Genomic DNA, 14,601 nt, shown 5'->3' on the forward strand with positions numbered 1-14,601 from the left:
CAGAATTAGAAAGGAAAGTTTATCATTAAAACAACACTTGGTAAGTGAATCTTCACAATCATTATAAACAACACTTGGTAAGTGAATCTTCACAATCATTATAAACAACACTTGGTAAGTGAATCTACACAGATGAATAATTGAGGCAGTTTTAGTAGTTGATGTCACATTGATGTTCTTCCACAGTTAGACGAGATACAGCTTTAATATTTTATTCGCAGAGCACGAAATGGTTGAATTAATTAATCGAAACTTACCAACTGACTACCAGTAGGCCCCCACGAGATGTATTGTATTTGTGCTTCTTCTTCGGTGGGTAGTAGTGGCGAAGTATGGCTAAAGATTGAAGAAATAAAACTTCATGTGTTCTTATGGTTTTCAGCTTACCGCTAATATCATCCTTAAGATAATCAAAATTTTTATGACGAGTACTTAAACCATCTTATTATTGATGAAACTTTATTGGATGGACAGCAACTGCCTGTTGTAGAAACACAAGTGTAGAGGACGACGTGTCCATTCAACAAAGTTTCATCATGAATACTCTTCCTAAACAATCTATCAAAGGACATCTTATTATTAATTCTAAAAACCCACGAGTGAGAGCAAATATAATACGTCAACCACGATACATCTGCTATAGCCATTGCCGAAGAGGCCTTTCGGGCAATACCGGGGTTCATTAAACCGGCTGACAAACCAAACATAGTGGTCTGTGCTATATTTATAATCAATTTTCACAGTTAAGGTATGAATAACGTCATCATAATTATTAGTATTATTGTTGTAACTGCATCATGTATCATTATAATTATAACATCCGACAATATTAATATGTTAATTATCATTATCATCCGGCAACACAGTGATTAAACCCAGTAACATTTATTATCATTAGGGTTATTATTTACTGGCACTTGTGTATAATGTTAAAATAATAAATAACATTCAACGTTAAAAAATAGGTATACACAATTAAAAACATTTTAATTAAGGTCAATCTATGTCCACTGAAAAGTTGACTCTCCATGTTTCAACGTTGCAACATTATCGTTAGGAAGGAGTTGCAAGACATAATCATGTCTTAATTAGACTTTTGTTGTCGTTGTTAAATAGGTCATGTGACCTATAAACAGGCGTGTCCTTTTTAGAGAAGGTCATCCCACATTTTTGCATAAATATTCGCCGGACCTTCATCTCTGTTTAATAATACATGACCTTTTTTTATATTTCTTTAATTCCAATAATTCTTTTTTTGAAGATGACGATGCAACGTCAAAACACGTAGTTAACTTTTTATTATTTAATATTTTATCATGATAATTATTTCTTTCATAACAATACTACTATTGTTGTCTTTAATTAACTACAGTGAATGAAATAAGGGGTCAATAAACTAAAGAAATAAATATTGTTAACTAAAATTAATTGTTCCATAAATCAATGACATAAATAAAGATAATTTGTTTAATAAACCAATGAAATAAATGGATATTCTATTAACTCGAATTAATTTATCGGCTAGAAAATAACAACGGTTGTCTTTCATAATATGATATCAGATCATATGATGAGACTTCGTCTTAAAAAATGAAATACCGCTTCGAACATCTTAACACGTGATAATCAACACCTTAAGTAAAAGATCAAACATGCTACGTTAATCCTTGTTAAATAAGCTGTAAGACGAAAAAACAATTCTTATATTTTATATTTTTGAAAAGAAACATTTTCTTACACTTACACGATAGGCGTGAAATTAAACTTACTAGTTTCTGATGTCAAAATACTTGTATTTCGCTGTATACGAATATCTAAATCTCTGTAAAAAGGAAACAAAAGTTATTATAATTTGTTGATTCAATTACTTTGTGTCGTTTTGTTTTGATACAAAATGTCAACACTTGGATTAAGCAGTGGAACTTTGGATAAGAAACATACATTCTCTTTCAAGCCCGGCTCCTCCAGCTCCTCTCCCTTAAGGGAGTGGGCCCAGTGGAACTTTGGATAAGAAACATACATTCTCTTTCAAGCCCGGCTCCTCCAGCTCCTCTCCCTTAAGGGAGTAGGCCCAGTGGAACTTTGGATAAGAAACATACATTCTCTTTCAAGCCCGGCTCCTCCAGCTCCTCTCCCTTAAGGGAGTGGGCCCAGTGGAACTTTGGATAAGAAACATACATTCTCTTTCAAGCCCGGCTCCTCCAGCTCCTCTCCCTTAAGGGAGTGGGCCCAGTGGAACTTCTGCTGACTCCTCTTAGCGATTAAAAAAAATCACAAGATTTTTATAAATTGATAATATTATTTTCTAAACGGATAGAGAGAATGAATTTGGGTAGATAAGAGTAAAACGTGTGGGTGCAAGGCCCATCTCAGCACCCCCTAGCGTCGGCCCTGTTCTCTTTTGTTTTATGTGCTACTAAGTTAAACATATGTCTTTATATAAGTAAAAACTGAAAAATATATACAGTAACAATTATATATATATAGATAGATTTTTCATATATTAACACATATCTTATTTATGAAAACTCTTCTAGAAACAGGATGAGAACAGAACCAGAAACTACTATCCAACAGAAAGAAGACGCGGGAATACATTTGTGTTTTAACTTGAAATATGGAGATCATAACAATAGGCTTATTGCTTATCTTGCAACTATAAGGAAAGAGTTGTTTGTTTGTTTGAAGTAGCACAAAGCTACACAATGGGCTATCTGTGCTCTGCCCACCACGGGTATCGAAACCCGGTTTCTAGCGTTGTAAATCCGCAGACAAAGCGCTGTGCCACTGGGGAGGGGGCTATAAGGAAAGGAATTAGAATATTTTAAACATTTGCTTTCATTATTTGTTTAACCTTCTAAGCAATGGAATTAATGAAACTGTTATAAATTTCTAAAAAAAATGTTATTCGAAATGTCGACGTTACAGTTGACGAAGGAGGATTTCTCGAAGCTGTCTTGGAGAATAAATAAAATTTTATTTGTAAATCTAGAATAATTTCACTAATTCATATTTTGTGTCGAAGGTGGTTTTATAATGCAATGCTATTTTTTTTAGTCGTAGGCTAAGGTAACGTGAAATTAGGTAATTAAGAAAAGCACATAATAAAATTCCTGAACATACAAATTCTGACATAGTTACTAGGAAACCACACTGTTTCTTAGTTATCAGAAAAACTACATTGTTGCTTAGTTACCAGAAAAAAACATTGTTGCTTAGTTACCAGGAAACCACATTGTTTCTTAGTTGTCAGAAAAACTACATTGTTGCTTAGTTACCAGAAAAACACATTGTTTCTTAGTTACCAGAAGACTAGACCACTTACCCTTCTAATAGCATACGCAAGCAAAACATATTTTCTGTCAGCCGATAAGCTGTAGGCATGGACATCATAGAGCCTCTGTGAAAAGTAAAAAACATCTATTAAAAGACAGTGTTAAAACAGGGTGAATAACAACGAAGCATTAGTATGATTTTAAGGTGAATGTGTGATGAAACTTATAAGATTGCAAGCAATTTTAACCCTGTTTTCTTATCTGGACTAACCTACCCTAAAAATTGCTGGAGTGAGTTTACAGCAAAAGAAACAAATTTCGAGTTATACTCTGCAAACGCTAATTTCTGTTTCTCTGTTTTCAAAATAAGATGGTGTTTTACACAGTGCATTTAACAACAGAGTTAACTTATCTGGACTTCTTTATTCGAAGGTTATTCATGTATATAGCCTAATTACGTAACTGTTTTCAAACAATATGACGTGCTAGTAAAGAACAACACGCAACTATAGATTAAACAGACAGAATGCAAGAGCTGTGCCTCGCCCTTAAGGCATCAGAGAAACAAAAACTCAACCATACTTGGAAATAAAAATCAGAACACCTTAAGGGATTCATTCTCATACAAGACGTGGACAATAAAAAGTCCATCAATCATCTGAAAAGATGAGTGCTGTGTGTCTTTAAGAAGAAGAGCTGCAAGTTGATCATCAATTCCATCTTCCAACTCTTACCACTCTGCTCCCATAAAAACATATACATAACTCTAAGTTCTTAACGATTTTAATATAATCTGCTTAGGAGCAAGAATAAAACAAAGCAAGACAAACCATCCAGTCGTAGATATAACTCGACGTATAAAAAGTTCCTTTGTTACTGATCTTTCTTGGGAAGAAAAACGAATTCTAACGGATTAAAAATGTAAACATTTCCTATAATGAGGTATAAAAAAAGGGAAAATCGTATTCAAAGATTACTTACGAAAGTTGTATTGGCCATGAGCAGTGTTTTATTTACAGTTTCAACATTATATAAAAGAAGAGTTCCATCAGAATCTCGGTAAATAAATTCTTTTCCTGGAAAAGCAAAACAAATATTGATGTATACAGTAAACATATATGAATTTATGAAATACTAGAAATAAATTGATATTATTTTTTTTTATTTTACGTATAAGGATTGTTGTAATCCTTTACAAGAGATTTAACGATAATTTTTCTTACAATTGTGAAAAAAAAGTATAACAAAAACACTTCTGTTTGTCGGCGATTTATTTATAATTTTTATACAGTTGTAACAGAAAAGGAATTTTTTGATGTTCTCTCCGAGTTGTGATATTTCCAACAAATGGGCATTTGGAGTGTATAAGTTCATAATAGAAATAATTACCGCAATAGAATTATTAGACAACTTAACTCTCAGTGTACTGTTAATAATAATAATAAAAAAAGGGTTGTTCAAGAAATATAAAACTAGATGTACTACCGTTGGATCCCCGAAAATGTTCTGTTTCAAGTGTAAATAAAACCAAAATTAAGAGTAACAAATATTTTTATTTCATGCTTTTGAAGTTCATATTTCATGCTGTGTCGTAGTCTACAGAGTGCATAATTCTTCTCGTGATTTGTAGCACGCGCAAGTTTTACTGACGTCATGACAGTACAAATTGCAACGTTAAGCGCTTCTTTTGTGACGTCATTTTAGTGTCCACTGACTGATTGACAGACAACACATTACTGTATAGTGGTGCGAGTGGTTAAAACAATTCTATTTCGGGGAAATAATTTATTTTACAACAATATAAGACGGAAATCAAATAAAATCTATCTGTGTATCTATCAAAGAGAAACTTTCAAATTTTTTTTTCGTCTATGTAAACTTACTAATTTATTTAAACGCATTAGCTGAACTAAAGAATAACAAAATGATATATATTTACCGGATATCCACGTGCCGTTAAATCTTCTAGATTTTAACCTGCCATCCAATATTTCCAGAAAGTTCAGTCTAGGATTTTTTATTCTGTTACTAATGTTACCTGTTAATAGAATCAGATAACATCAACACATACTTATTCATTATATAAATAACGAAGAAAATAAACGTATAGGTTATAGCAGAAGACAAACTTTCTTTGCGTTTCTTTAAGTCTAAGAAAAACAAGGTACATATATATTTAATTAAAAACGTAATTAGTTAGGCGGATATTCAAATAGACAACGAGTAAGAAAAAATATTGGATGATGTTTTTGGTTATTTTTCAAACAAACACTAAAGTATTGAATTTAACAAATAAAAAAGGACCTGCAACGTGTGTCGAACAGGGAAAAATGAAAGCGTATTGTGAGAACATTTTTACCTGTAAACTTCATATCTGATCAATGCTAAGATCGATAACTGTGTGCTCCTCTATCATTTGATTTCGAAGGCACGTGCACGGAAAGATCTTACTTTTATTTATTTTATTTTGGTTTCTTTTCGCAGCTTCTCAATTTGAACAATTTATATCTATTTGTATGAATAAAAACAACAACAGTGTAGTGAGAAGAGACACAGTAGCTCGGGGCAAAAATTAAAAACCACAGATAAAGTGCGTGAAAATGATTTCTGATTATTAAAACTGATGAGAAATGTTCCAGTTTTAAAAAAACGTTACATTAGGCATGGACCAGTGTAAAGAAAGATGAAAAAAATAAATAAAAACACTACGCACCAATTATTATCGTTTATGCTTCCGAGTGGCTGAGCTGTCAGCTTGGGGGAGTACAATGTTAATATTTAGGTTTCAATAAACTGTTTAGTTTTGCGTTTAAAACAAATATTTATTTACTCGTTTTCCTTTTAACTACACGGTGTTCTATGAATACTCTCTGTCGTAATGCAGCATTGGAAAACGAAATGATTAAAAGTTAAAAAAAAATTAAGGAAACAATGCTAAAATATAAAGGTTGGTTTGTTGTTAACTACAAAGTTACACAATTTGTTATCTGTGCTGTGCGAGTATTAAAAACCGGGTTTTGAGCGTCGTAATCCTTCAGATCTCCCGCTGAGTCATGGGGGGGGGAGAATAGAATTGCAAATAAATGATGTTGTATTGCAGTAGAATAGTCGTCTTAACCACAAATACAGATCAGACTAGTCATCTAAACCCCAAACACAGATCAGAATAGTCATCTAAACCCCAAACACAGATCAGACTAGTCATCTATACCCCAAACACAGATCAGAATAGTCATCTAAACCCCAAACACAGATCGGAATAGTCATCTAAACCCCAAACACAGATCAGACTAGTCATCTAAACCCCAAAAACGGATCAGACTAGTCATCTAAACCCCAAACACGGATCAGACTAGTCATCTAAATCCCAAACACGGATCAGACTAGTCATCTAAACCCCAAACACAGATTCATTGCTTTAAATTAAGGTCTGTATCGAAACGATGTTGATGCTGAATGAAGAAGAACGAAGATCCAGCTATGAAGAATTTCTGCTAAACCAAATAATAAAAACAATAACAACTGAACAACTTGAGAGAAGACTCAATATAACAGTTAATTAATTTTACCACCAGGTGTTGCTAGAGGAGCATAAAATGAGCATTCACGGTTAAAAAAAAACATATAAGAACTCTATATAAAGAACAAGGGTTTAGAATACAAACACTAAATTATTAGACATTATTATTAGGTTTATTATATCTTTAACACTATATCACCCTGTTGTAAAATTTAAACGAGAATAATAACAGTGCATAATAGTATTTCAACCACACTGTGTCCATTCTGGATTGGACAAACAAGATTTATCATCTGAAGTTGATATTTTTCAGCATCCGTTGTGATAGAAAAACTCCCTCAACAACAAGTTTAAATGATAAAGGTAAAGTTGATTATTTATACTATGGTAAAAAAAATTCGGAGTTACGTCACCTAATCCCAATAATTTAGTACACTATCAAACCTCCATCGTGTTAGAATTAGTGCAAAGGAATCGTATTTATTGATTGCAAGTAAACACACAAACCGATATGAACTTTAATGAAAAATCACTCGAATATTCAAGAAACCCTCTGAAACGTAATAATTTCATAAATTATTCGACATTATTAATGAATCTATAAATTCAAAATTCGTTTCTTTGTATCTAGATTTATCTTTGACCTAATGAAAGTTCAGTGAAGATTGATGTTAAAATAATCTACCTGGACTGAGCAAAAACACGGCTGTCACAATGAGTGCACAGACGATGACAATCACTAGAAGAGCTATTACGATCCCTCGCCAATTCCTTCCATCCTGTCCTGACGACACCAGCTCCTGAAACACGTAGACGATGGAACGTAAAGCACAGATAAATTAACAGCCAACTCTCTGAGTGCTAGACTGTTCTTAAATTGAAATATGAGACATATTTAGACCTCTCTACAACAAATGAACTAGCAATAATGTGTCTGCAACTAACTCTACATTAGATAACAAACGCTTTATAAATTGTCTACAATAAGATTGATGATTTAATGATCTTACTTGTCCATATTCAACCGAATCTGTACTCAATAGGAAACAAAAAAGTGTAGCACAAAGAAAAATTTAAGAAGTTTGGGGAAGAGACAAAAATATCTAAGCCAAAGATATTGCAATAAACGCAGACAAGTTATATCAATTCCAGAAATAAAAGCTATTTATATGTCGCCAGATGTCATGTTTCAATCCCCCTTAAACAACAGCTCCAGTAATAGTAATGAGGAATATTTTAAATTTTGATCACATATATAGATGTATACAAACGTTTACGTGTTATGAGTACATGTTCTACCATGCATATTTACTTATATAAAACCTGAAATGTACTGTTCTGGTACTGTTGTCCCTCATTAGGAGGACAACGCAAGAATAATGTCTGGATATGCTGAAAGACACCTCTTTTCTCATAATGCTAGTTATGGTTTCTGGCTAATGCACGATATAACTGCGACAGGAGGAACATATCATGTATTTGTATAATAATTTGGTTTTTGGTCACTAGTGTTTCTCAACAGAAGCATCAACAGAGATGCATTATCGTGATACTAGTATTTTATCCTCAGGGACAATACAAGAGATGTATGGTTGTGATAATAATATTTATCAAGAGAGACAAAATAAAATATGTATTGTTGCAACATTGGTATTTCTCACCAGGGATAACAATAGAGATGCATTGTTGTGATACTAGTATTTTATCATCAGGGACAATACAAGAGATGTATGGTTGTGATAATAATATTTATCAAGAGAGACAAAATAAAATATGTATTGTTGCAACATTGGTATTTCTCACCAGGGATGACAATAGAGATGCGTTGTTGTGATACTAGTGTTTTCTCATCAAGGATAACACAATAGATGTATTGTTGTCAACTTTGTATTTCTCACCAGAAGTTCGTTATTGTGATACTAATAAATCAATATGTAAATACTTAAACCATGGTATACACTGTGCGATGGTCATGATGACTTTGTAGGAAGAGGTAGCGGAAAAATTAGTGGTAGTAGGTGTGCTTTCTGTTACCCGCTTTCAACACCCATCTCTTAATGTCCTTCCACAGCATATCACGTGATTAATTAATTGACGATCATTGGTCGCAGAAATATCTTACGGGCCGAAGTTGAAAGGTCACTGGTCAAAGTAGAAAGTAGGTATAACTCAAGAAACGACTTTTGATATCAGCCTTATAGTGGCTGTTGGAGTAGAAACTTCAGCTGAGTTTATGTATTATTGCAATAGTGGCGGTCATATTATTTTCTTATTGGATTCCTCCATAGAGAGTGTTAGCACTCTTTCTCAGATATGTAAGACGTTTGTGTGGCCGCCCTCACACTGTATGTTGTGCTGTAGGAAGTTTTATATATATATATATATTTGTTCTGGTGTAAGGACGTGGTGCCATCTATGAATGTAGATAACGTTAACTTACGTCAAAGATAACAAATGCTCAATAACAGCAATAATGGGGGGGTGAGGGCTGTCATGAAACCCCATTAACATGCCGTTTGTTTCAAACTATCAACCCACATAGTTTGGTTGAGGTTAGTCCAGCGACGTAGGAGTGCTTAGATAAGGGACAAACAGACAGACACAGATTTTTTGTGCTTTATATATATATTACACACAATAGCAATGTTTGCAAACTGTATGACATGCACAAGACAAGAGAAAATATGAGACAACAAATTATTGGGATAATTCTAAATGTTGTAAGTATTTGAATTATAACTCGTAAACCACAAAAGAAGAAATATATCCGCATATATGTTGTCTTTTTAAAGTGAAATCGTAATGCGCCAGGCATTGAAACTATTACACAAAGGGCAACTGGCGTGTCTTCAGAAACACCATGTTTGTGAAAGATCAAAAATCAGAATGTTTTTACCCATGGACCTTAATAGAGAAGGTAGAGTGGTTACCAGAACGTCACGCCATCCTATGTACTGGAGGACATTTCTTTATCACTTCAACAAGAGGTATCTCAGCTGATTTCAGATGTGGGCTGAGATCTGATGGAAATGATGGCCAATCTATTTTTATAATATTTATCTGTCACTCCAAGGATCGATTATTATCGTTCAAGTAAATGAAATCACGACCTAATGAGAACCCGGGAAGATCCTGGCAATGATTGCTAGGATTTCGTTTCTATAACGGCCAGAGCATCATCCTTAACGTTGCACAGATCAGTCTGGTCATCACTGCAAATGCCTCAACAACCAGTATATTTTGCTTATCTATGGTTTTATAATGTAAACAAAACAAAAAACTCACTTCATCTAGTCACATACGATTGATGAGAAATAGACACAGATAAAATAGCAACACGTCTTTTCTTCAAAAGGCATTAAAGACACTCCAAAGGATTGTCCAATTGGCCTAAAGAGTCTTTATTTAATAAATTTTCAGAACCTTCAAAAATAAACTGTATATACATTTAACAGGTGTTCAGCAAACTCCATTAAACAACAACAAGAAGAAACAACAACCTTGAATGGCAACATCCTTCGCAAAACACAAGCAAAAAAAAAAAAACACAAAAACAGTTTGTTAAAAGATATAGGTTTTACTTTGAACACATTCTTCAATTATTTCGCTAAAACTTTAATCTAAGGCAAACTTAATTATTTCAAAACAATTGTAATTTAAACTATTACCACCAACTTTGAACCTAAGGCCGTTGAGATGGAATGCAAATTATTTTGAAATTGTACAGACACGGTCTTATAAGTATGGTAATTATTATTATTATCACAAGGCAATAAAAGTTTATGTTTCTTCCAGATTTAGATAAAACACAGAGAATACTTAACTTAATTCGGACTTTAATAGGAGAGGAACAGTTTGATCCATTGAGTGAAGTGAAAACGTAAAGTTTTTGAATGGGAAACAGCCAACTCAAGACAAAAGAAGAGTTATTTTATTCGATGAAGAAACCACGTCAGATTCTATTTCACTCTTTGATGGATGTAAACCATTAATTTTTCCACTTGGCATGTTCCAAAAGATTTATAACAGATTGAAAGTGCTGATGAAACTATACAAGAGAAGCAATTAAATTGTTGCAGAACACTTTAACTCTCTGACGTAGAATATTAACTAATCTTAAATACGTTGACTAAAGAATAATGAAGATCAACGAATTAAAGTTGTTGAATACAGAAAATTACAGAATAAAATTGGTTGAAGATAAATCCTTGAATATGCTAATGACGAAATAAAATAGCAACTACTCGAAGAAACAAAAATAAATATGGAGAATGAACTGTTTGAAAATCATGGCTAAAAATTACAGAGGGACAACTAATTGAAGAAGCTTATAAACAAAAACAGAAGGTAACTACATAAAGACTCTTAATAGATTATGGGCCGGACTGTGGACCCGAGGGTTCATGGTTCGCATCCAGTTGCTGAAAAATAAAATCGCGTTATAAGAGTGACAGTGAAATCTCACTATCCAATTAGAGTATCTCATGAGTCGGTGGTGGGTGCTGTTGGCTAGCTGCCTTCGCTGTAGACTACGAGTTCAAAATGAGGGATTGTTATCGCATATAACCGTTGTATTGCTTTGCGTGAATATCTGAAACAAGAAGAACTTTAAATTGATCAAAAGTGCTGATTAAACAATACGGAGAATTGAATATTTTTAACTAAACGATATAGATTTTATTCTTGATAAGTATTATTCTCACACAATGGCTCACTTTGTAAGAAGATGATAAAGGCTTTAAGACACTTAGAAAGGTATGATCTCTCAGCTCCTTCAGTAGATAAGAACCATAAAAATATAAGTTTCTCCTTTTTCAAGTAACTCTCTTCTCCTTGTCGGTTTTGATAGAAGTCATGAATTATTTTATTAACCTTGACAGCATGCTCTTCCTATTGTTAGAGCTGCTTTACAGGTTCAAGTCCTGTTTGTTACGATCGTGCTTGTCTCGCACTTCACTTTCCCTTCTTATGTCCATTTACTTTATTTTGATTTTACTTATGTCAGGAATTGACTCATGCCAGTGTAAAAATAACAAATTGCTGTTATTTACTATATCAACATATAGACGTTAAAAGTTTTGTTTCTTACTGGCAATATATTACCTTCTTCCTTCGCCTCTTTCAGTTTATTCGTTCCCTCTCACATCTCCAGGTTTTCTCCTTTTTCTTTTCGTTGAACTACTATCTTTTATATTTCTTTCTCAAATCCACACACAGCAGGCTCCTTTCTTTCTGACTTTCCACCTGAAACTGACCAAAGGCCAGTAGCTTTCTCACACTCTCTCATCATCTTCAACTGATGTTATCTTACAATTAACTTCAAGTTTAATTCGAGGCTCTTAGAAAACGTTTCAACTTTCTACGTAGCTTGATACCAACGCAAGTTATGCAGACGTTACTGATAAATCAAATCTAGATAAATTCATTCATAATATTAACTAGTTGGGACATACATTTGCAATTAATGTTAGATAATTAAATCTATTTATTCATTGCATGGCACAGTTGGACCATAAACTTCAGATTATTGATAAAGAATTAAAAATAGATAAATCTATTCATAGCCTTGTAGACTTGGGTCAGAATCTTATAAGTCATGATAAAGAGTTAAATTACGGTGAGATTTGTTACTTGCTTGAATATCCCAGAAATATTATGTTTATAGGAAAGATTCTCCACACTGGAGACTTTTTAAGCCTCTGATGCTTCAATGAAACAAATTCTAATTCTGAATACTGTAGTTCATTTTGCCTTTCAACATACCCCCCAGTTGCACAGCGGCATGTCTGCAGACTTATATTGCTAGAAACCGGGTTTCGATACCCGTGATGGGCAGAGCACAGATATCCCTTTCAACATTTTTGCAAGTACCATTTAGAGGGTTTGGCATGGCCAGGTGGTTATGGCACTTGACTAACAATCTGAGGGCCTTTCAACAATTTTGGTAAGTACCATTTAAAGGGCTTGGCATGGCCTGGTGGTTAGGGCACTTGACTCATAATCTGAGGGTTGCGGGCTCAATTCCCTTCACTGAATATGCTCGCCTTTTCTGCCTTGGGGTGTTAAAATCCTACTATTCGTTGGTAAAAACAGCTAATAAACAGTACCTACAGCACATTTTTAGGCTACTCTTATCTGACTAAATAGTGAATTTTACCACAAGAGTTTCTATTGATTTTTTTGGGGATCGACAGATAATCCAAATTTATTGACAAATAAAGGATAAGTTGGATAATTTATCGAATATTTAATAAAACTCCAACTATAACAATTCATTTATTGCAACTTCTACGATTTAAGAGTAAAACTCGTTGCATTCAATTCCTCCGAGGAACTAAAACAGTTTTTATTTTATTCCAATTCCAACTCAGCTGAACAACGCATTTATATGATCTTCTAGGGTCGTACTTGTAATGTGGACTTTTACCAAAATGGTATCTTAACAGATTGTATAGTTAACTATTTCAGATCACTTCTTCCAACGTTAAAACTTAGGAATAATGGCTAGAAAACTTGTTGCATAGTTAACTGTTTTAGGTCACTTCTGATTGCTGAGCGGTAAGTCGAAGGGCTGTGAACGCTAAAGTTTAGGGTTCGATACCAGTGTTGGCGCGGAGCACATATAGCCCATTATTTAGCATTGCGCTTAATTACAAACAAAACTCGCTAAGCCCAAACTCATAAACTACTCAAAAATAGAGTACGCTCTTAGTTTACTCTATTTACATCTGATTGGTTAACATGCCCGGAAAGTGAATCCGAGAGTTGATGGTTCGCGTCCCGATACCGCTAAAAGACACTTCGTACTTTGGGACCGTGAAATCTCGTTATTTTGTCACACAAGAGTAGCTCAGACATTGGCGGTGGGTGTTGTTGGCTAAATGTTTTCTCTTTAGGCTATCAGCTTAAAATTAGAATGACCACGTGCAGACATTTCTTGTGTAGCTTTGCGAGAAAAGTTTAAAACAAACTGTTTACGTCTTTGTTATCATCTCTTCAATATGCCATATCTTATTTCTATATAAGTAGGGCGTTTGTACTTCTCCTAAGTAAAATCTTGCGTCTACTGGTCGAAGTTACGTTGCAAAATAAAAGCACGACATGGTATTAGGTAACGATTTTATGGTTTCGCAATAAGGTGCATTTTATCACGTGACTTTTAAAATGTCATATTAATCACCGGCATTATTTCAGCCACTAAAAAAAACGAAACTGTACATTGAAAACAGATCTACGTCGCATTAGTGGAACTTCCGACTAAACCTGAATTAGCAACGTAACACACGAGGTTAAAAAAAAGTGCTTTTTTAATTATTAAAAGATAGAGTAATCGTTAAAACTTCATTTGAATATTTTCCGCTCGGATGGTAGTCAGAGTTCCTATTATGATGTTAAAAAAAACCTTAAAATAAGCTTGTTTGTTTGTTTTGAATTTAGCGCAAAGCTACACGAGGGCTATCTGCGCTAGCCGTCCCTAATTTAGCAGTGTAAAACTAGAGGGAAGGCAGCTAGTCATCACCACCCACCGCCAACTCTTGGGCTACTCTTTTACCAACGAAAAGTGTTACAATAAGCAATCAAGCTTTTGGATATTTCAATATTTCGATGTATACGTATAAAATCTCGCACAACAACTGTCTAGTACACGTTGCTATGGAAACAGCAAGTAGATTAACTCAGACTCCCTCCCCCAAAAAAGTGGAGATAATATACAAAAACTTTGAAGTTGTTCGCGATTCGTGTCATTGAAAGCGAAACGTTCGTCTATCTCAGCCAAACTTCTAGAAAAAGTATCACAATATATTA

The 14,601-nt window shown here is 33.9% G+C and overlaps 1 protein-coding gene across 1 annotated transcript in view; it reads right to left on the minus strand.

The window, feature by feature from the left end:
• LOC106473279 (dipeptidyl aminopeptidase-like protein 6) overlaps positions 1-14,601 on the minus strand; it is a gene marked incomplete at its 3' end in the record, with an annotated part of 28,065 nt that overhangs the window by 5,352 nt on the left and 8,112 nt on the right. The window contains exons 2-7 of the mRNA XM_022401741.1: positions 7,481-7,595; positions 5,215-5,313; positions 4,257-4,351; positions 3,326-3,400; positions 1,770-1,822; positions 258-336 (exon numbers count right to left, since the gene is read on the minus strand). Of these exons, the coding sequence (XP_022257449.1) occupies positions 258-336; positions 1,770-1,822; positions 3,326-3,400; positions 4,257-4,351; positions 5,215-5,313; positions 7,481-7,595 (516 nt within the window). The remainder of the gene's footprint in view (positions 1-257; positions 337-1,769; positions 1,823-3,325; positions 3,401-4,256; positions 4,352-5,214; positions 5,314-7,480; positions 7,596-14,601) is intronic.

Source organism: Limulus polyphemus, unplaced genomic scaffold, assembly GCF_000517525.1.
Source record: "Limulus polyphemus unplaced genomic scaffold, Limulus_polyphemus-2.1.2 Scaffold6035, whole genome shotgun sequence".
Lineage (NCBI taxonomy): Eukaryota > Metazoa > Arthropoda > Merostomata > Xiphosura > Limulidae > Limulus > Limulus polyphemus.